The following is a 22,205-nucleotide window of genomic DNA, read 5'->3' on the forward strand; positions in this document are numbered from 1 at the left end:
GCCCACCCCACCGCCCATCCCCCCGCCGCTCTTCTCGGGTCGGACACAGACCCCCGTGACCCCAGGCCCCTGGGGAAGCCCCCCAGCTCCCGCAGGCAGCAGCACTTTCCTGCCGAGCAGGAGCTGCCCCAAGCTCCTCCAGGAATGGGCCCGTGGTGCCCGCGTCCCCCGCCCGCCCCGGCCCCCCGCCCCAGCGCTGCTTTGGGTGGGAGCTGAGCGGGGAGAGGGGCCGCTGCCGGGGCAGGTGGGGGTCCCTTTCCTCCAAAAAGGGAAGAAACACCTCGCTCGGTTTCGCTTGGCGCCGGCCCCACGGACACGAGGCCCTGGTGCCTCCTGGGAAGCTGGTGATGCCCCACGGCCAGCTCCGGTGCTGCTGGGGCAGGGCAGGAGCCACCAGTGCTGGGAAGCATCAGGCTGGTGTGGGCAGCCCCTGAGGGTGGGAGAAATGGATCGATCCCCGAGGGGATCCTGCTTCTGCCGGCTGTGAACCCTGGGAGGGTTGTGGCGGGGGGGCGGGGGGATCCTACACAGCCTCCGGCCCCATCCTGCCCGCACAGGTGCCCAGGGCAGGAGGGCGAAACGCCCCAAGGAAGGGGGCAAGGAGGAAGGGGACAAGGAAGAAGGAGGCGAGGAGGAAGGGGGTGATGAGGAAGGGGGAGGGAAGGAAGGTCTTCGCTGATGCCAGCTCCGGAGAAGGTCAGGAAGGGTCGGTCCATCATCACCCAGCTCCAACGCCTTCCCCTCCTGCAGCCCAGCTCCTCCTGGAAGGGCAAGCAGCTGGGGGGGACAGACATGCCATCACCGAGACCCACCAAGCACCCACCACGCAGGACAGGCTGGGCAGGAGATCTGGCAAAATGAAAAGTGAGCCTTTTTATTGTGTTATCAATTCACTTCTGAACAACAATTCCACAAAAAAACACTGTGCAAGAAATTGGTCTATGGCACACCAGAAATAAAAATCAAAGAGATCCAAAAATGTGGACGTTATGAGGAGCCTACGTTACAGACACCGATTACTTCCTAAGTACAGTCTTTACAAACCTTGATTGGCATTTGGCAACAAGATCAGAGTTTGGCAAATAATAATAATAATAATAATAATAATAATAATAATAGTCCAGAGAGAAAAAATTAAGAGCGCAAAGTATCAAGACGCGTGGCTTCTGCTTGATGAAGTAAATGCATTATTTTTACTTTGTTAATTAAAGTTGACTTTTTAAGTACTCGGAGGAAGGGGGATCTGCTCGGCACCAGGCCACCAGACCCAATGGTGGTGCCGTGCGGGTGCCCGGGCGTCTCCCGGCTCCGGCTGCGCCACCAGGATGGTCCCCAAGACAGGGAGGGAAGGACAAGGAAAATGGAGCAAAAAAAAATTAAATAGAAGCAATGTTTCCTCTCTCCCTTTTCTTTTGCAGTCTCTCTCCTTCCTATTTTTGGCAACAGCTTCACCACATGCTAAAAAGAAACGCCAGACAGATTCGGGCATGTGTTTATGGGCAAAAAAAGGCCTTTGTGGAGCCGGGGCCGCTGGCAGTGCCTGCCCCACACCCCAGCAGCGGCACACGGGCTCCGATTCCCCTTCGTGATCTGGAGCACTTAAAAAGTCCTGAAAAGTGTCTTTTTTTTGTGTTGTTTTTTTTCTCCCTTTTTTCTTTCTTTTTTTTTTTTTTTTTTTTTTTTGGCAAATGCACTAACAAAGTACAAGCAACTACTGTAATTTGCACTTATATTTATGCTATACAAAAACATCTACAGTATGATCACTGATTTACTCAGATGAGGAAAAAAATTAAAAAAAAAAAAAGAAGTCGAGGATTTTTCCATCTAACGAGTTGCTCACTGAGAGACACCAGCACCCGCCAGCAGGCCCCTGCTGCCGCCAGCCCACCAGCATCCCTGGAGCCCCCAGCCCTCTCCCCAGGCTCCCGGGGGATCCCAAGCAGATGCTCCCTGCCTTCCTCCCAGCTCCGGCCGCACACTGAACCTCAACCCGCTGCCTCGCCCCTCGCCGGCCATCCCACCGCCGGCACCGCGGCACGGCCAGGGCAAGACACTGGGGGTGAGTGTGGCCCTCGCGGGTGGAAGGACGAGGGGGGAGGCAGACTGACCCCAACTTGCTGGACTGTGGCGTGCCTGGCTGGCTTTGCCAGCAGAGCATCCCACTGCGTTTGCTGGCCCAGCATCCCACCGCGTTTGCCCGCCCAGCATCCTACTGCATTTGCCGGCAGAGCATCCCACCGCGTTTGCCGGCAGAGCATCCTACCACATTTGCCGGCCCAGCATCCCATTGCGTTTGCTGGCCCAGCATCCCACCGTGTTTGCCGGCAGAGCATCTCGCCACGTTTGCCGGCATAGCATCCCACCGTGTTTCCTGGTGCAGCACCCCGCCCAGCGCCGCGGGTCTGAGCCACCCCATCAGCCACCCCAGGGGCTGGGGAGGGCTGGACGCAGGCAGGGCTGACACCCACCTGGGTGGGGGTGTCGGGGAGCCCCCTCGGGCACCACAAGCCGATAACGGGTGGGGGGCCCAACAGCCCCGGCCCGGATCCCGAGCGGAGCAGCGGCATGCTGTAACCTCGGCCGCTGGCTTGCTGCCGTGCGGAGTGCAGGTGGCTTTGGCTGACCTGCAGCTCGGGCACTTGCCTGGGTCACCGGCTATAGCACCATGCACTGGTCTCTAACATAGAGGAAGAATCAGCAATCTGGAGTAGAAAAATAAGGCTGGAACTGTACTAGATTAAGGACAGAGGAAATTCCCTCACGGAGAAGAGAAAGCCCTGCTGTGGCAAAACCCAGGCGGCACCTCAGGACTGCGCTCGCTTCCTGCTACAGGTGCGGCGTTTGAGAGCTTGAAGTTAATGCTGGATGAAAGATTTAAAAATCAGAAAACAACAACAAAAAGGCATTGCCTGCTGCTGTGCCGGGGCTGCCGGGTGATGCTCAGCATGGTGCCGGGCTGGGGACACGCATGGCCGCAGAGGGAAATAAATCCAGTTCCCTCCAGCTCTGTGTCCCCCCGTGCTCCCATCGGGATGGGACAATATCCCAGGGGTCACCAGCGACCTGGCACAAGGCTGGTGCCAGGACAGGACTCACAACACAGTGGCAGGGAGACGGAAGGTTTAAAACGCTCAGATCAGCAAAAGATCTTGGGAAAGCAGCTGCAGGATGTACCCAGGAGGTGCTGTGGTTTGTGTTAGTGTTAAAAACGTGGGGTTTTTCCAACTTTGTTTAAAAAGGCAAGTGATGGCATACTTAAAAAAAGTGATGGTGAGATACCTGCAACCAAGAGGTGTAAATGGAGCAGCTCTGCTGACCACAGCCCCCAGCGGTGCCCACCCAGGTGGCTGGTGAGTGCTGGAGAGGGGCCAGCTGCGCGCAGCCTGACACCCCGCAGCCCACCCCTGCGCCGTGGGAGGAAGCCCCTCCGAAGCCACCCTTCCTCCTGGAAGATGCCAACCCGCCCTCCCCAGGTACCAGCCACGTGTCCACAGGCTCTGCTCCTCTCCCTGCCTTCGAGCCAGCCACCGGCATCACCCCGTGCGGCTCCCAGTGCCTTGGGACCCAGCAACAGTGCTGGGAACACCATCAACCTCTGGCAAGTGGCCAGTAAAGCCTCCCAGTGCCCTGCCCGGACCAGCGATGCCGACCAGTTTGAGCACACGCAACATCCAGTACAGGCTGTAAGGCTTCCTCCCTTCCAACCCAGCCATGACACAGTGTGAGCGTGGTTCAGGGGTCCCCTGACAACCAAACCCGAGGGTCTCCTCCAGCCCCGCTCTCCCCAGGGTGGCCACGGCCATGGGAAGCGCTCCCAGCCCCACGAAGGGCTCAACCACGTGCAGTTTCCATCCCAGTGGGAGATCATGGCATTTCAAACCAAATCGAAAGCACTGGGGGAATGGGAAAATTCCCAGGATTTCACATCGGGGACGTATTGGTTATTTTTTCCCCTTCTCTTCCCAAAACAAAACTCGGCACCACCTGTATTCACACACCAGCATGGGCTGCCTGCATTTGGGATAATTGGGAATGGATACTGGCGTGCTGGTTTGGAAACCGAACCGTGCTGTCCCCCACAGAGCCACCGAGCCCTGGGCTCTGCCCTGTGGACCCAGACTGGGCTCGGTCGCTTAAACCCAACGCACGGCACCCGTTGTGTCCCCGACAGAGCTGGGAGCCGGTGAGCGATGCCACGGCTCAGACGCGCCGGCAGCAGCAGCTCCAGTGACAAGGAGGGACGCGGTGGGACTTCCCTAAGCTCTGATCTTTCTCCCGAGCATCCACCTGCCCCAGCGCAGAGCTGCTGGGCTCCGTCGCTACGCAGGGCTCTGTGGCAGGTGGCGGGAGGAAGGCTCACCTACCCGTCCCCTCTTCCTCATGGGCTGCTCCGCGCCAGGCTACCCCCGGCTCTGCGGCGTGTGCGTTTAACGTCAGTGAACAAAGCGCTCCCCGTTTCAATCGCATTTCAAGATTTCCAAGGGATGCGAAATGAATTATTTCTTCTGCAGTCTTACCCTCATCTCCCCGAGCCAACTGGGTTTAGCGGAACAAATTCCACTTGCCACTCTCAGTGAAAAAAAGGGAAATGGGAAATGCTGGTAAACCTGCCAATTTTAGTGTTTTGGACTCAAACTCTCCAAAAGGCCAATTTTAAAAAGTTTCTCATGTGATACTGCTCAACAGAAAGCCCCTTCCCTCCCCCTGCCCCTGGTACAGTCCCGTTTGGAAAAAACAGTGGTAACAGCACAGAGAAACCCCAGAAGCGATCAGAGGGGCCTGAGTCTGGCCTCTCCCATGCCCCGGGCTTCCTAACATTGCTCACGGAAACTCTCTTGGCTGATGGATCTGATGCTGGAGAGCGTTTCCCTGCGGTGCCGTGCCCTCGTCCGAGTGGAGCCATGCAGCGTGGGGAGGGAGCCCCCATGCAGCGTGGGGAGGGAGCCCCCCAGCCTCCATCCTCCTGCCCCCCAGCCTCGCTTTACCCATTTGCAACAGCAATTTTCCAAGCTGTGTTTTGGTTTGGGGTTGTTGGTTTTGGGTTTTTTTTTTTCTTTTTCGTACTAGTTTTCTACAAAATAGCTCCCCACCTGGACTCCTCTCCCTTGTTCCCTCTCAAGAAACAGAGCGAATTCCTGCAATGATGCGCTAATTGGAAACTACTTGGATCAGACCCACTCAGAGCTTTCTTCAAAGCTTCTATGAGCAAGGTCGCGATAACTCAGGTCTTGCATCCCACTGGCAAACACAATACCCCCCCGCTGCCTCCACCACCCTGGTACCAATTTCAAATGCCACTATTAAAAATGCTTCCCCCACCCTTCAACCCCAGGTTGTTGTTTTTTTTCTGTTTTCAAATTTTGACCCCTCTCAGTGCGGCATCTGCCCAGGAGTAGACACCCTTCCCTAAACCACTTGCAATTTTTTTGTCTTTTGTCTTTTTTTTTTTGTGTCTTTTTTTTTGAGCTTTAAGTCCTATTTGAACCCAACATTTAGTGTTTACCCCTTGGCGCAGTTGTAAGTTTGTAGCTTGGTTTCAGTCGATGGAGAACGGTGCCCTGCCTGAGAGATCGCATGTGCCGGAGCGAGGAAAACTATAGGATGATACAAGGCTTTTTGTCCTTAAAGGGATTCTCCGAAGCAGGCACTCCAACCAGCAGCGGGTCATTCCTGGCATGTTGCTCGCAGTAATTCATTAGCTCAGAAGATGCTTTTGAGACCTAAATATTGCCAGAAAGAAGAAGGTTAGTGAGAATATTCAGGTGATGGAGCAGAGCTCAGCACTACCGAGCGCTTCCCAGGCTCCGCCGGGAGGATGAGAACTGACGTTCAGCTTTTTGTAACAGAAACTTTACGGAGATGGTGACAAATGAAAAGGGGAAATGGACGTGGAAAAAAGTTTGTAAGGCCTGACATAAAGTGATGAGTACGGGAAAAACACTCCCTGCTGAGAGCAAGAAATTTAAAAGAAGATATTATTGTCCCCATTTTTAAGGGCTTTGGGATAAAAAAGAAAGGAAAAAAAGCTTGCTTGAGAGCGGCCATCCTCTGATGTTAAAAACAGAGGTTTTGAAACCATTAGAAACTATTACTTAAGGCTCTGCTTATTTTAGTTCAAAGACGTCTTCTGGGAACTGAGAGCCCAGAGCAGCCCAGCGGAGGGGCCGGTGGTGGTGGGCGAGCAGCATGGCTGCACCATCTGGGAGGGCAGGAGGCACCGGCAGAACCAGGCAGGGAGGGACCAGCAGCTCCAGAGACCAACAGCAGCCCCTCTTTTTCTAATTAACTTAATAGATGGTTGAACGTAGGGCAGACACAAAACGTGGACGCAACCAGACCACATCTGGAAGGCCCAGATGTGACCTGCTGTAGCTGCAGAGCTTTACGGCAGCGGTTCCCGTCCCTGGCTCTCTGCGGCTGCTCGGCACCAAGGCGATGCACCCCCCCAGCCGAGCCGTGACCGAGGGGGACGAAAAGCACCGAGTGCCACCTCCCCGCTCCAGCTCTCCCGCTCCATCACAGCACTGCTGGGGGTCATCCACCCTGCACACAGCCAGCGCCCCGGCCGCGGGCACCCACGGAGCGATGCAGCCTGCCCGGCAGGACTTTGCAGTCGCGTGCTGTGGTTATTCCATCTTTCAGCAGCAAAACCCAGAGTGCGAAGCCAGGAGGAGAAACGGCGCTTGTGACAAAACCCCGGGTCTCTGCAGCTTTGGGCAAACCACTCAAGCTGTGCTTCCACGCTGCAGGGCGGGCATCCTTCTCCCTTTTTTTTGATGCCTCCTGGAAAGGCAGGTCCAGAGACTGCATCAGACAAGGTGCTTTCGTGGGAGCCTCTAGGTATTCTTGCAATATTAAGTATTTGTGCCCTAACCAGTAAGGAACACGTCTAACGAACACCAGCTGCTGCTGGCCTGCATTTAAACATACTTATCACGTACAGTGGGATCCAAGAGCCAAACTGCTCTGCAGAGACAAGGTCAAGGCTCTGCCTTAAACCTATTACTCACGTAAGACAGTAATTACTCCTAATCTCAAAGCAAAGCAAGGGGAAAGAGATTAGCGAGCTGGCAGCATGGCTGAACCTGTTATGAGAGCAAGTGGCCTGGAAACCTCTGTGCTCCAGCTTCAGCTGCGGAAGCGAAGGGAAGGCTGAGCCGGACGCAGCTGGCAGGAGTCAGGCCCTTCCCCAGGTGTGTACGGCTGTGCGGGCTGGGGGCAGGGAAGCAGCGCGGCGGCAGGGCTCTGCTTCGGCTGCAGCACCCGGCGCCCCGTCAGACCTCACCGGGAGGGACCGGAGGGCATTCCTCCCTCGGCTGCTCTTGCTGCCAGCACAGCTTCACCAACAGCTCCCGGGGCAGCGCATCCCCCTCCTCTCACAAGGGTATCAGCTCATTCACCTGCAGGTCAACGCATGTCTCGCTGACCTCAGCCGCGAGGTCCGGAGAGCCGGAGCAGGCGTGTGACACCCTGGTTGGGAGCTGGTGGGCTTGGCACGCTCCCCGAGAGCTGGGTTTGCGGATCACAGCTTTACTGCAAGCTCGCCCAGACAGCACGTCTTCGCCACTCAGCCTAAATAGCAGCATGTTGTGGTCCCACCACTGTTGTTCTTTCCCAGTAAAGCATTTAAGATAGTCCCAGCTACAAAGGTTGTTAAGTATACACACACCCTCCTTCCTCCTCGGCATGCACGGTTTGGGATCCTGGAGCTGAGACACAGTAATTCTTAGCAGAGTCAGTAACGTCTGTGCTGGGGGAAGACCTGTAATTTATTCTGTCTTCCCTAAAACAGCCTTGCTGATGGGTTCATCACTATAGTCTGGAAAGTGGTGGCCCTAAAAACAGCCACAAAACCTCACGGCTTTAAAAAAAAAAAAAAAGAAAAAAAAAAAAAAAAAGAGAGATAACTCAAAGCAACAACAGCAGCTCCACCTGCACAGCAAAGCCAGAGATGACAGAGGACCTGCTGCTGCAGAAGTAGCAAGGACTGAAAGTCAAAGAAACCATTCTTTGACCAAGAAACAAAATTAAAAACTATCAGGTGGATTTAACACCCGTGCATTTAACAATATTTCAGTTTCACTGTGCCCTTCACCACCAGCGTAGGGGTTTCCTTTGTGTCATTTACTGAAAGGTGACTTTCCCTGACTGCATCTCGCCCCTCCCCTCCTTCCTGCCCCTCTGGGGAGTTTCTTGGAGGGACGGGCAGTGGTGCAGTCCCACCACTGCTGCCCACCAAGGCAGGGAAAGCCCAGATGCAGCGTGGCTGCAGAGCTGGGTGAGGAGTGCAGCTCCTCCATGGCTTAAAAGGCGTAAATTCAGAGCGTGCCCCGGGGCGCCTTGCTCCCAGAGCAGGCACTTGCTGCCCACATGCTAATATTTGTCTCCAGCAAAGGCTGTTCCCCAGGGCTCACGTGGCCGAACAAGGCCAGGGACAGCAATCACTGAGCTGGTTCCCAGAATAGAGCGAAAGCTCCTGGAGGACCCAGTCCCCGACTCTCAGGGGACGCTGTGGCTGTGAGCACATTACCTGCTCCAACCCCCCACTGCCAAAGGGAGCTTTATTTCTGGGGCTCCTTTGCTGCCCCAGTAGATGACTGGTGAGCCAGCACACAGCTGAGAATAGACTCCAGTTTGCTATCCTGGACAACTGCAGCACAAAATTAACTTTCCCTCGTTCTACCATAAACATGCCTCAAACCAGAGTGAAGGTGTGCCACCGTCCTTTTTCATTTGCGAGAGATGGGAATAGCAGCAGCTGAGAAGTAACTGCGCAGGCAAGTAACTTTCTGAGACAAAATGGATATGGGCAGTGAAGCCAACCTGCAAAAAAATGGGGCAACAAGACTGGAAGGCACACGAGCATGCCTGGCGGAGCTGGGCTGGGGCTGGCGCCTGCAGCTTCAGTGCTTTACAGGTTGCATGTGCCCAGCTGAGCCCCACTGACTTACTGCAGAGGCTGGTCTGCCCTGGGATGGCACAGCCACCTCTGACAGCTGGGAGGAGCTGCCCAGGCTGCGCCCTTACCTCCTGGTACGAGCAGTGCCTGCAGGAAAAGGTCTTGTCTAGAAATGCTGCAATATGTGAGCCGGAGGCGTCACAGTAGCATGCATGTGCTCGGGGAAAACCCAAAGCACTCGCCCAAGGACCGTTCCCGCTCTGTCCCTGCCCATCCCAGGCATGGCACGCCATGCTGCTCCAGCTCCCGTGCTCACCTTGATCCTCTCGATGCCGGCTTCGATGCGGAGCTGCTCCACCAGCTTCCGGGCCTGCGCTATGTTGTTAGTTGTGGACATTGTCTGCCATCGGCTCCAGGCCCCAGCACGCGAGAATACTGCAAAAGAAGGAGGGGGTGGGGTGGGGGTTTGGCATCGTGCACGAAGCTGCCGTGCCACCATGCACAGTCTCAACAAGGGTCTGTGTCCCACCACCAACAGCCACGTGCAAAGGGCTTCCACGAGCTCTAAACTGATGACACCAACTTAACGTTTCCTGATTTTGCTTCAAGTTCTCCTTTCCTTTAACAGCACTCTTTTCAGCCTTTTTTTAAATTAAAAATAAACCAAACAGAAACTTGCCGACGAGAGGGGAAAAATGAAACTTTTTTTCTGCAGAAAGCCCTGCCAGATGTATTCAACTGACTGACTGGAAAAGTGAACCGAAGTTTTCCAGCCCGTGTAACCTGCCATGTGCTGCTGGCAGCGAGCCAGGCAGGGGGAACACGGACGGGAATGCTGCTCGGCCGTGACCACACACAGTTCCTGGATGTTCACCCTCACTTTCTATCTCCTTGTCACACCGCCACCTTTGTCCTGCCCTGACTCCTGTGCCAGGATTTCCTTGGCATAGCGAGGCTCCAAGCAGCAACTAGAAAGACTTGACACCATGCAAACTCAGACCTATGCTATTAATCCATTATTTTGCAAATTGATGTCCCTCAAAAGAGCAGAGTAAAAAATGACGAGCTATTGATGGTCCCAGGCTGGGTGGAAAGCCAGGGCTCAGGCAAGAGGCAGAGGTTTCTCAGATGCCAAAGCACTGCATGGAAGCAGGGGACAAGCAGCAAGGCATGGGCACAGATATGGGGGGGAAGCAAAAGCATGAGAGGCACCAACAGCTCATGTCTCAAACGAACCTTCCACAAAAATGGTGCAAAATAAGGGCCTGCCTGAATGTGGAAATGAGCAGAGCACTGCAGGGCAAGCTGGAGCCAGAGCGCAGCAGGACCAGAGCTTTGCTGAAGCACAACTCCTTTCTGTGTGCCAAGTGTCCGGCCTTCGAGGGTCTTGTGGACCCCATCCAGCTGTCAAACCCTGCACCTATCCCCAGCTGTGCTGAATGTGGGGCTTTAATGTACCTGTCACCCATCTGGGTGCAACCTGCACGTGAGGCTGCGTCCCTGCAACCCCCATGCTGCAGCCGGGCGTCCCAGGTTAAATAACCTTCCTCGAAATTTCAAAGCAGCAACTGAAGAAGTTTGTCTATGAGACCAAAATAATCCATCACTGCCATTGGGACTGGAGCTGTGGGGTAGCAGCCAGGGCTGTGGCATGCTGGAGGGCAGCTCTGGCCACGCTGTCCGAGCCCGACTGCCGTGGCCAGACACCGCTCTCAGGTCATTTCTTTCTGATCATCTCCATGGGGCTGCTGCAGAGGTGTCAGGAAAAGTCGCTTCCTTGCCCTGCCCGGCAGTGACTCAGCCCCTGACCAGTCTGTAATGGTGGGGAACAGGGGGAGAGGGCTGCAGTGAGTACCACCTCCCACCTTCCACCGCCTGACAAATCAGGAGAGGATGCTGGGAGGAGGAAAGAGCCAAAGCAAACACAGGGTCAGATACCAGTGGCGCTCCCAGCGCCCCAGCCAGCCGCCCACTGCAGCCCTTCTGTGCTAGCTTTAATTAGAGACTCCTTCAGTCTTCTCCCCAGGACCCGCAGCTTCAAAGCAGATGCTGAACTGCTGCCTTTACTGGGGGGAAAAGAGAGGGGAGTGTCTGCCCCATCTAAAATCCTAGCAGACTTGAGCTGTCTCGCCTATGTTTAGACATTAAGGGAGTTTATTTCAGACCACAACAGCACTCTTGGGGATTATTTTGCTTGGCAGCAGCATGCAACGTGCGCTGCACTTTTCAATCCCTGAACGGCCTCAGCTTCATTTGCAACACTGAATGCTGTGGGAGAAAACAAACGGTGCTTCAGCCAGCGTTACCAACTCTGCCATGGGACAATTCCCTGAATTAGCAGGGTTATTTGGAAATCTCTGCCTCTCCGGTCCTGGAAGACATTAGTCAGGGCAATGGGGAGCCACACTGTTGAAATAAAGTTTGGCACTGTGGAAGCTGGGAGAAAGAAGCGGGCTGGTCCCTGGGGGAAGGATCCTCCTTCCCTGCTCTGATATGAAGCACTCCAAAATAGTGCAGGCAGCATTAGGGCCAGGAAAAGCTGTCTCAAAGTCAAGCTCTTTCTACATCTGTACCTTGAACTTGAAAGACCTCCCTACTGCAAACAGTGCACTCCTCATTGACAAAACAGTTGTTCACCTGGATAAAGAGTTAGCAGGCAGCTGGAGGAAAAAAATACAAACAATCAGATATAATTTACGTTTGCAGCAGCACGAGATCACCTGCTTGTACTTTCCCAGCTTCCTGTTTATGGAACAAGGCTGATGAATCAGTCGAGGGCAAGTTACTTAAGGGAACTTCTGCATCTGCTGCAGCACCGGGAGATGCAAAGCCTGTGTGCCCGTTCCTGCAGCATCCTGTGGCTCGGGCTGCACAGGGGACACCAGCGGGGCTGAAGAAAGGATGAGTTTTGCCAAGCACAGCATGGAGAGTCCTGCTGCACGGCAGGAATTATCAAACTAGTGTCTTAAAAGTCCTTGGCACGGGGGAGAAGTTTTACTCCCTGCTCTCCCTGTAGCCCAGTTTCATGGTGTCTTTGCAAAGCAAAAGCAACACTTCAAAATCAGAAATGACGCTTTACTGGGGTCATTACAGTGTCAAAGCCGGCAGGCACCTGCCTTTTCCTGCCCCTGTGCTGCCAACCGCTCTCCAGCTATCCACCATCACCTGCCAGCCAGTGAGACCCTGCGCCGCCTACGGCAGCGATGCACTTTGCCTCTCCCAAGCATAAAGTGCAGCGTCCATCTCCACTGAGCACAGTCAGTAGTTTTATAGCAGCAAAATCTGCAGCAGCAGCTTCTGCTTCCTCCTCAGCTTCTGTCACCCAGCAGCCACGATGCAGGACTCCCTCCGGGAACTGGGAACTGAGCGAGTGGCTCCCCGCATGCCGTGCTGATGGCGCGGTTCCTCTTACAGCGCGTCAAACTTCCAAGTACAAATTTCAGCAGCCGAGCTCTCAGAAACATCAAGGGGAGTCTTGCTGGATGCAGATCCTCCTCCAGCTGCAGCCCGCAGTGGCTGCCCATCCCTAAGGCTCCTCCATGGCTCCCAGTCCAGACTGGCCAAGCCAGATCGGGGTGGTTGGGTTGGCACCGGCACTGCAGCCGTGTGGTCCCAGGCTCTGCAGAGCCAAGCAGGACCCGCATCACCTTCCAGCCCGGGCTGCTGGTGTGGGTCAGGGAACCCGGCCACGCTTCAGGACCGCTGCTGCCCGGCAGGAATTTAAAACCAGCTTCTGTTACCTTGGTGAATAATTAACCGAGCGCGTCATTAGCAACTGGAGATCATCAATACAAAAGATGCAGTGGGTTGCTGCACAGCACACGAAGGGCGTCCTCAGGATTTTTTAAAAGCCAAAACAAACTTTAAAGATGTCATTAAGCAGGCTTATAGGGGTGGGTAAATAACTCGTGAGGTAAAGGAATTTGGAAAAAAGCCACACAGAAGCAGAGTAAAGTATGTGTGATGCAAACCAGGATGACATGCAGGACACAGTTACATTGTCCCTTTTCCAATCTTTACATTTTAAAGAAATCAGCATTTGGAAAAGGACGGGAAGGTGATGTCTGCAGCTGGGCCTGGGGAGGAAGCCCAGGACAGTCAGGACACCCAGACGTTGTGCACATCCTCCTGCCTCCACTCCGTCATCTGAATGCGGAGAAATAATCCGTACAGCCAGGCTTCCTTCTGGCAAGGCGGGCGAAGCCTTTGGTGCTTGGCCACGACTGCCCCTGCCCACGGAGAGCGGCCGGCGCCTGGCCAGGGCAGACTGGCCCTTTCCTGGTATCTCCTCGTGACTCTGCACAACAACCACGCCGCTCACATTTTGCTGAGTCACGAACGGACATCGTTCAGCAGGAAATAAATCTTCCTGCATCTTTGCCAGAGCAACTTCTGCCCTCCTGGCTAACCCATCTTCCGCTTCTCCCCGGCAGCATTCCTGGGAAGGGCAGCACTGCCCAGGGAGGATAACCCAATTTTCAGAAACGACTCCTATTGCGCTAATGCAACGTTCACTTGGCATGCTGTTTTCATGCTGTCGTGTAAGCAATTCCAGGAGGGCTTAAGTCATCAGACGGTCTTGCAGCTCTCTGGGCTGCTGTCCCTGTTCCTCCAGCAGCAGAGCGATCTGGCAGGCAGCTGCAGATCCCAGACTGCGGAGGTATTAACAGGGCTCAGGCTGCAGCAACATTTCGCACCTCTCTGGTTGTAGGATACTGCATCGAGAAGTTAAACACTGAAAATTAATAAAAAGTGAGAGAACACAAGAGCACGGGTGATGATAGTATTATCCAGTGGTGTTTCAAGGTCAATGCCAACAAAAGCAGCAGTGAGGGAGGGTTATGAAATCTTGCAGCAAGTAAACAGGGAGCCAGGAGTGAGGCGAGGGGCAGAACAGGCTCAAGAGTGAAGCAAACAAGTCCCAAGTTACCATTTGGCTCCAGGGCAAACATCCCGTGAGCACTTCTGCCTATTTTAGGAAAAGCACTTGAGGACAGAGTCCCAACAGTTCAGTTAGGATAAATTCTGGGACAACCAGGATTTGCTGTTTTAAACTGGTTTGCATATGTTGAACCGAAAGCAGGTCAGGATGCTCGTAACTGTGTCCTGCATCAGCTCAGTCTTTGACTCAAGAACAACCACAAATGCCCTCTTCAAGACCAGGTTTTGCCGTTAAACAAAAGAGTTTAAAGGATCACAGTAAGAGTTACAGGAGCAGGTTTCTTGTGTTCGCATTCTTCATGTACCTTCAGCAAAAAAGGTTTTTCAGTGCTTACAAAGCAGGGTGCTTCAGGCAGCATGTTACTATCGGTACTCCAGTGGTGTTTCTGCGTGTTCCAAGCATGAAAAGGCATTTATACGGGATTGTTTTCCACTGTCGGTACCCAGTATCTGTTCTGCACAGCCCTCTGACGCCAGAGCAAGACTGACTTATGACTATGAAGCAAGCACCTCTGCTTCTCACTGAGGTTCTCTTTTTCATAAGCTAATTCTTCATGTACCAGGTAGCTTGCAAAGGTAATGATTTGGGCTACTTTAGGGGGTAAAAAAACCCCAACCAAAACCAGTGCAGCCCTTGAGTCAGAAGTGTGCAGCAACAGTGGTGACAGCAGTGCTGGCAGTGACAAGCTGTGACTCAGCACAAGCTCCGTGTTGAAGCAGACGCCTCCTCAGTCGAGCATCTCTGTCTGGCTCTGAGCAGGGCTCTGCCCGCTCAGCCCTTTCATCCATTTCCCAAGCCTGCCCTGGCAGCGCTTCCCAGCTCTGCTCGGAGGCAAGGGATCGCAGCAGGGAGCAAGGAAGCATCCACAGGAAACACGGAGGGACCCTTCGCCTCACCCTGCCCTCGGCACCACACCGAAACATTACAACAGGATCCAGGTCACGAGGACGAAACTGCCACCCTTGGCATCGCAGCGTGCAGAGAAACCAGGCTTGCCTCAGCACGCCTCTGATCTGCACCTTGCGAGACGCACGGCCCTGCGCTGCAAGACTGACACCCCACACTTAATCATTGACTCTGCACAAACCCCTTTCTCTTTTATGCAACCGGTGGCACCTGCACGCTCCCAGCCGCAGCTTCTCTGCCGAACGGCAGGAAGCATTACGCTAGGAAAGAAATATGCACTGATCCCTCTGGTTTCTGAATTCTTCCCATGCTTCTCATAGCTGGAAGCAGCCACTCCTAGCAGGCTAAATAAACAAGTGAACATCTGAGTAACTGCCAGAGTTATGCTTCTTTTGTCTTCCCCCCCCCCCCGCCCCCGATAAAAAACCAACTATGAGATTGGTGCGTATCGATGCCCTTGTGCTCGAGCTGCCAGATGGAAGGCACTGGAGAGCACACCTGCACAGCCCGCAGCAGCACCTTCCAGCCATCCTCCTGCTGTGATGGGGTACCAGGGCACACGGTGCTGATAGAGGGATGAGGGGAGATGGCTGGGGTAGGAAGACACGCTCCTGGATTTCAGCCTTAACTAGACTGTGCTTCTAAAGAGCAGCTCAACCATCAGCAGCGTTTCACTGCTGCACAGCACGCGTGCGTTCACTGGAGGATGAGATGCCCCACGCCACCGAGATGGCACCAACTCTAGAGCCATGGAGGTGCATAAACCCATCTCCCACACAACCACGGGCAATGCTGCATCAGCAGCCCTGCCTGGCAGCCCAGGGGCATCGACCTTGGCTGGAGGGGCGAACCCCCCAGCCTCACCGAGTTCTGGAGCAGCTCCCTCCCAGACGAAAGCCTACAGCCCCTCCACCGGGGCCCTGGACCGGGGCCAGGCGCCTGCCGCAGCCCCGGCACGGAGCAGAGCAACACACACCTCACTGGAGCGATCCCGCGCCGGGCTGGTGCCAGGAAAAGGGGGGGGGGGGGGGAAGACACCCACAGAAGGTGAGTCTGAGACTGGTAACCCAGTGTAAACCCGCCCGGTGGTTACTGCTTTTAAAGATGACCTCATGCTTTTTTGGAACAGAAAAAGGCTGTTAGGGCAATGGCATTTACTCCTTGTCTGGGCAGAACAAAGCCGGCTCCATTTTTCTTTTACACTTCCTGCATCAGTAGCTTAACAGCTGAATAAGCTATTGAATTTTTTCCTGAGTGCAGCAATTTTTCCCTTTTTTTTTTTCACCCCTCCTTTAAGACCTCCAGATTTCTATGGCGTGGGACAATACTCGGGGAGAGCCAAGCAAGGAGCTCAGCTGAGGAGCCATCCCAGGATGGAGAAATGCTCCTTAAAGAGGCAGTGGTGGGAAGCACTGGGCTTCGCTCTGCCTCTTGCTCAGGTTGAGGGTTTACACACATTTTGTTGTTGAAATGATCCAGCTTATTTTCCACACCTTGTTCTGCATCACCTGCAGCCCGACCAGCATGATGAGCAGGGGAGAGTGGCAGGGACAGACGCTGAAGCATTTCACTTTAGCGGTAAACAAGTTACCAAAGTGCCCGTAAGCTCCTTTAGATTTGTAAAACGTCCCTTCATGCTGTCCCTCCCCAGATAAATTGCAGCCTCCTTGCAACAGGTTGTAACTAGGCCACATTATTTAAAGATACTTCATGTCCCTTCTGCAGCCAGCAGCTCCAGCCTGGCAGTGACAGACCCTTCAGCGCTGCTAGCACAGGGGCCAAGTCTTGCACTCCAGCCCACTTTTAATATATCAGAAGCTTTGAATCACATTATTACCAGGTCAAGAGAAATCTTATCCTAAATTTCAGGTCCATACTAAAAGCAATTTGTCTTTTGGGGTTTATTTTTTCCCCCAGTTCCAGTATCTTGGTACGACTGCTTCCAGATGGAAACCACCCAACGCAACGTGTCAGAGCTTTGGGGTTTTTTTTTGACACACAGAAGTAAATTTGCTTTTTTGCACAATCTGGGTGGTAAAGCAGAGTGTTTGCTTTCCTATTTATGTTGCAGCACAGACACTCCTGAGCTCTGAGTGGAGTCTCTGGGGTTTCCCCAAGGGAAGGGAGTATCCCTATGGCAAGGCATGTCTCCAGCAAAAATGGGGACTGCAGCACGAAGGCAGGCAGAGCAGCATCCAGCTGAGGTGCACGGTGACACGGGGTACAGCCCTGGTGCCCTAGAAGTTTCTGCCCAAAATTTCAGAGGAGGCTTTACAAGCAGCATGGCTGCTTGCCACCTTCCTGGGTGTCTGTGTCACAAGTTAACAGTGACCAGCATGCAGTACAGATGTAGGAGAGAGGGCGTGTGCCTCATACAGCTCTGCCTTTACCAGAAGATCCATTAATTGCTGAAGGATTTTGTCACTTGCACTGCTCTAGTTTCAAACTGGCCAAGGGTTTTGGAAGGAGAGAGCATCCCTAGAGACCTGTAGCTCCATTTCCTTCCCATTAAAGGCAATGATTACCTGGCTGAGAGATCGTGAAATCCTGCAGGATACATCTGCCAGCTAAGCTGCAGGGCATTCAAGAGAATTTGGTTCCAGGGTAGCCCGAAGCCCTCCCACCATTAACTGGCTCTGTCATATTAGGTCTGGCTTGAAACTCCCCCTTCTCTCCGATTTATCTGCAGCAGCTTTGGTGCCAGCTGGGTGGGGACCTCTGGCAGGACTGCCACAGCAATTACACACAATCACCACCCCGGTGCTGCAGATCGTGTACCATGAGTCACCGCAGCACATTCCAACCTTATTTTTAGGCCAAGCATTAAAAAAAAAAATAATAAAAAAATCACAGCACAAAGGTATTTACATCAGCTGTTACCTGGAGCCATCACCCGGAGGCTGTAGGACAACCAGTAAGGCACTGGGTTTGAAATGCAAAGCCAGCTGCACTTTCAGGTGTGTTCTTGGCTCGCGTGTTTGGGAGCTGCAGATACATTTGTGGTGCACGGGAGAACTGGCTGTAATAGCAACAGCAGGCATCCCTGGAAGGATCTGGCTACCCTCTTGAAGGTCTGGAGCCCCCATGGGGCTCATGAATTAGTCCACAGTACAATACAGGTAGCCAGATACGTAATAAATACTCCACCGTATAATTTAAACTAGGAACCAAAGCTGGGCTTTAGTCGAGGTGCTTAAGGGCTGTTATGGGTTGAGAGTAGTAAATAAATCAGAACTTGCACTGCAAAGCCTGCTCCATCCTCATCCGTCCTGCATTTCTGGTCAGTGCAGTCACAGATAAAAGTACAGAGGGGAAAACCAGATCCCTGCACACAAGCAGCGAGTGCTCACAGCTTCCACAGCAGTGCTGCTAGGAGAACCAGGCCACAAAATGTCGTGGTAGCTACCTATTCCCCGTGTGCTGTGAAACTCAGCGCTCTTTGCCAGCATTAGCAGCAGCAATTTAAGAAGGAAGGATGAGCAGAAAAGCAGAACAAGCTCCAACACCGGTTTCGGTCGCCCGTGCAGGTGTGATCTGTGCACAGCAGCTCCAGTGCTGCACCCCAAAACCTCTCACCCCCCGGCACAGCATTACAGGCTCTCGCTTTGAATCTGCTCCTTTCCAGTCACCTGCAGTTTCCTCTCCCACTTCTCAGTGCCCGAGATGACTAAGCCATATAAATGCCATTCCTCTGCTTGCAGAAACCATCGCAAGAACACATGGGCCCCCCAACACCCTGCATATCTCCCCCCCCCCCCCCAGCACAAATGCCTTCTCTTCAGATGCACAGAAAGGAGAACTTCCTCGCTGCTCTTCAAAATCAGGTTGTAAATTAATGCACTTCAAGCACCATTGAAACTCTGCTGCTCCACAACTGTCTCAGCAAAATATTAATCACCGCTGTGAAGATTCTTAAACTCAAGGACATTTATGATCTTTTAAGTAAATACATGCTCTTCGAACATCTTCATGAAATGCAAGCTAACCGATTCTGTAAAGAAAAGGGATGGAAGAGCGAGTGCTTCACACAGAGCTCTGAAATGAAGGCTGGTTTGGGGGTCTGGCTTGTTGAAAATTGCCCACTGTCAAGTCCAGGAATATCTGTGCTTTGCTTAAGCAATGCTGCGCTGTGGGTGGTGCCCCAGACAGAACCCCCACCCAGGCACCCACTCTTTCTTTCCAGAAAGGGGGCTATGAGGAATAACGCTGATGTTTTGCCCTGGCTATAAATGCAATTCCAACTCAGGCTTGTGTCTTCAATTATGGCCTGAAAAGAAAGAGGTACCGACCTACTGGTTTCAGTGGGCAAACTGAGGACTAAATACGTATATCCTGGCTAGACCACCGTGGAGTTTGTCCTTGTCTGGGAGGGCTTGATAGCCGCTCCACATTCAATTGGGAGGGTATAAGACTAAGCAGGAAGCTGGGCTGTGTCACGGCACAGGAGTATGAAGTTATAGAAGGAGATAAAAGAAAGGGAAGTTTAGGCTGAATATCACAAAGCTTCCTGAGAATTTCCCATAGCTCCCAAGATCTGAGCTGGGAAATGCTGCAAGCATTAGCACTCAAGACATTTAAAGCAGGCAGGGGAAGTTTTAACATGGCACAGTGTCTGATTCCCTTCTTTACTGAGTGCACAAAGGCTATTCCAGCTGCACCGCAAGGTCACATGAATGTACCAGCCTCATGTGCTGAAGTTACTTCATCGTGAGATCAGCAGATTTTAGGGCATCAGCCATGACACAGCTGAGCAAGCAGCCTGCAGCCAGCCTGGCAGTTCCCTCTGCTGTGCAACTCCTTGGGTGCTGAGTGGGCGGAAAGGTTTTGAAATGATTTTTGAGTTTCCTACAGATAAGAAAATGCCCCAAGAGGGAGAACCCTCCGATTAAAGCAGCCACATTCACCTTCCCCCAAACCCGAAATGCAGCATCACACTAACACAACGCTGTCATCTTCAGATGTCCCTGGACCAAAACTTGAACAGGCAGGGCAATGCAGAATGACTGCCAGCCACCCCCCCGTTTTAAAGCGGAGACCCTTTGGTCACTGCTGTTTGTGTCCACACAGGTTCCTCTCTGAGATACTACCTTTAGTGCTGCCCAACGTCGAGCTTTGCAGCACCGTGTTAACAGCAAGCCTCCACCGTCTACCTGGCAGACCCAAAACCAGGCTACGTTGGAAACAGTAAAAGGCGATGCCAAACTTTTTTCTAAGGGAAAAGGAAAGAAAACAGAGATGAGGGCACAGGTCTGAGTCAGCTGGCAGAGCTGCGGTGCTTTGGTGGAGAAAACAGCAGAGAATTTACCCGTCAGTAATACACAGCTATTAAAAGAAACAAGTCCCTGACCTATCTACGCTCTCAAGTCACCATAATGCCCAGATAAAATTCTGTCCTTTAAAAGTTATCACCAGAGTAAGTCTCCTTCTGAAAACTAATAAACAGCCAGTATCTTCCCATGCCACACAAGCATTCCAATTCAAAGCCACCTCTCTGCTCACAGTTTGTGAGCAGCATGCTTTTAGTTTTCATCGTCTCAAACTTATTTTGCTTCTCCCCAAAACAGGATCACATGTTTAGCAAGACAGTTAGCCACATGGAACTTAAGGAAAATGACAAGAAAGCCCTAAAATAAGAATTGAAGGCAAATACTGTGAGGATTAGCCTTTATTAGGAGCATTGTGCCAATTATAGTCTCTATTCACTAGAAGATACTGGGGACTTCTGCAGGGCTTCAGAGAGCGGTTGTGCTGAGCAAGCCTGGCAGAGCGTGTTTATTGAACTTCACACAGCTCTGCGTGCAGGGGATGGAAAGGGCAAGGAGTTTGGTTTCAAGTAATTTCAAGTTTTCATTGTGGAAAGAGTGTTTCGTGGGAATTACATCAGAACCGCAAACTACAATATACTCATTGTATCGCTCAGCGTAGCTTGCTCAACGCTTCTCAAGATAGGGAACTGGTAAATAATCGGGCAACACAGCTGTTACGAATCCTCCCGGCACAATATGCCCCTCAGCTACCTTTTCTTGTGTTATGGAAAAAGAAACAGGGTTTGTTCATTACACTGACTGCAGCTATTATACCTACGTGCATTCAAATCGTGTTTCCAAGTAGCTAAAAATAGCTTTCCAAGCACTCTTCAAGCAAGCAGCAGTTTACCCGTGTTTCATTGTTTTCAGCCAGTTTGCAGTTACCCCTCCAGCAGAGTATCCTGCCCCAGCAGGATCGAGCTTAAATAACCAGATGAGCAATCCCTCGAGCTGCGGCGGAGGGTGTTTTCCCCCGGAATCGGCGCTGACCCAACGTCGCAGTTCCAGTCAGCGGGGAGGCGGCACACAGAGACCAGACATCTGATCCCACACACGTGTGAATAAGCCTGGAAGCCGAATTCACTGTCATTTAACCTTTTATGACTTTTATGTACACACACAGAGAGACCTCTCGTTACCACTCGGCAGGCTGAGCTGGGGGCAGCGTGGCCCGGTTACCCGGGGTGATCAGCCTGTCCCCATTACCCCAGTGTCATGGCAGAGATGCCATCTGGGAGGCTTAGCTGGGGTCACCTGATGCTTGAGGACAAGATATCCCACACTGAGGAACTCGGGCCATCTGCTCCAGCGTCACTCTTACTTGTTGACCTTCGGACCAGAATTCAAGGCTGATTTATTTCCTTCTAGGCTCCTGCCTGTGCTGAAGCCGAGGAGTTCAGGGCGAAGTCTCCCCCTTCAGCTCACTTTCTGCAACGTCAAAAATCAAAAAGAGCAGCACAGGTGCCATGGAAGGTTATGGGAATTAATCCCCCCAGCCTAAGGCGGAAGGTGTGCTAACTGCCCCCCAGATTTATCTGTTTTGGATTCTGTTCCGTTCCAGCATCCGCAGAAGATGAGTATTGGCATCCATCAAGCTTAGATGGGGGGGAAAAAACCAATCACCTGAGTTGATGGCAAAAATATTTACTGAAAAATTACATACCTTCTGTTTGACTGCAGGAAGATAAACGATCCTCTTTGCATGACTTCTCTAGACAAGCCACACAGTACTGGGAAGCAGCATTCAGCTGATGCTGAGCAAACAAGAAAAATGCTGACTAGCTGGCTGATGAGTCTCGGTATAGCACAGAGCCATGAAGAAACCTCTTCAGGAACGGGAGCCAAAAGCATTGCAGCCTCCTTTGTGTGACCTAAGAGGCTGATACAGGGTTGGCTACAGCACACCTAAACCAGCTTCCAAAGAAAGCATATAAATCAGAGTGTAGTTTTGGCTTTACACTTTGTATCTTCAGAAAGCCTTTTTGAAGACACATTATCAAAACCAGAGCACTCGCAATACTTGGCTCCTGCTGATTGTGTTTGCCCCGCTGGGCAGTGGCTAAAAGGTTGGCCCCAAGGGCCAGATGGTGTTTGCCTCATCACTGCATGTAGAAAGTTGTACTTTTTTGTTTTCAGTCTGCCCCATTTC

General features: G+C 52.8%; 1 protein-coding gene across 14 annotated transcripts in view; it reads right to left on the minus strand.

Annotated features, from left to right (window-relative positions):
* Window positions 1–848: 848 nt before the first annotated feature.
* The window catches only part of GNG7 (G protein subunit gamma 7), a 79,264-nt gene continuing 57,907 nt past the window's right edge, over window positions 849–22,205 (minus strand). For 12 of the 14 annotated variants that reach the window (XM_055804899.1, XM_055804904.1, XM_055804898.1 and 9 more), the window contains 2 exons: window positions 9,219–9,337; window positions 849–5,723 (listed from right to left, as the gene is read on the minus strand). In XM_055804899.1, coding sequence (XP_055660874.1) covers window positions 5,598–5,723; window positions 9,219–9,299 — 207 coding nt within the window. In that variant the 5' untranslated portion in view covers window positions 9,300–9,337 and the 3' untranslated portion in view covers window positions 849–5,597. Of the gene's footprint in view, window positions 5,724–9,218; window positions 9,338–11,600; window positions 12,603–22,205 lie in introns of those variants that run through there. The other 2 variants (XM_027796242.2, XM_027796241.2) reach the window with 2 other exon arrangements.

The sequence above is a fragment of the Falco peregrinus genome, chromosome 5, assembly GCF_023634155.1.
Source record: "Falco peregrinus isolate bFalPer1 chromosome 5, bFalPer1.pri, whole genome shotgun sequence".
In the NCBI taxonomy this organism is placed as follows: domain Eukaryota; kingdom Metazoa; phylum Chordata; class Aves; order Falconiformes; family Falconidae; genus Falco; species Falco peregrinus.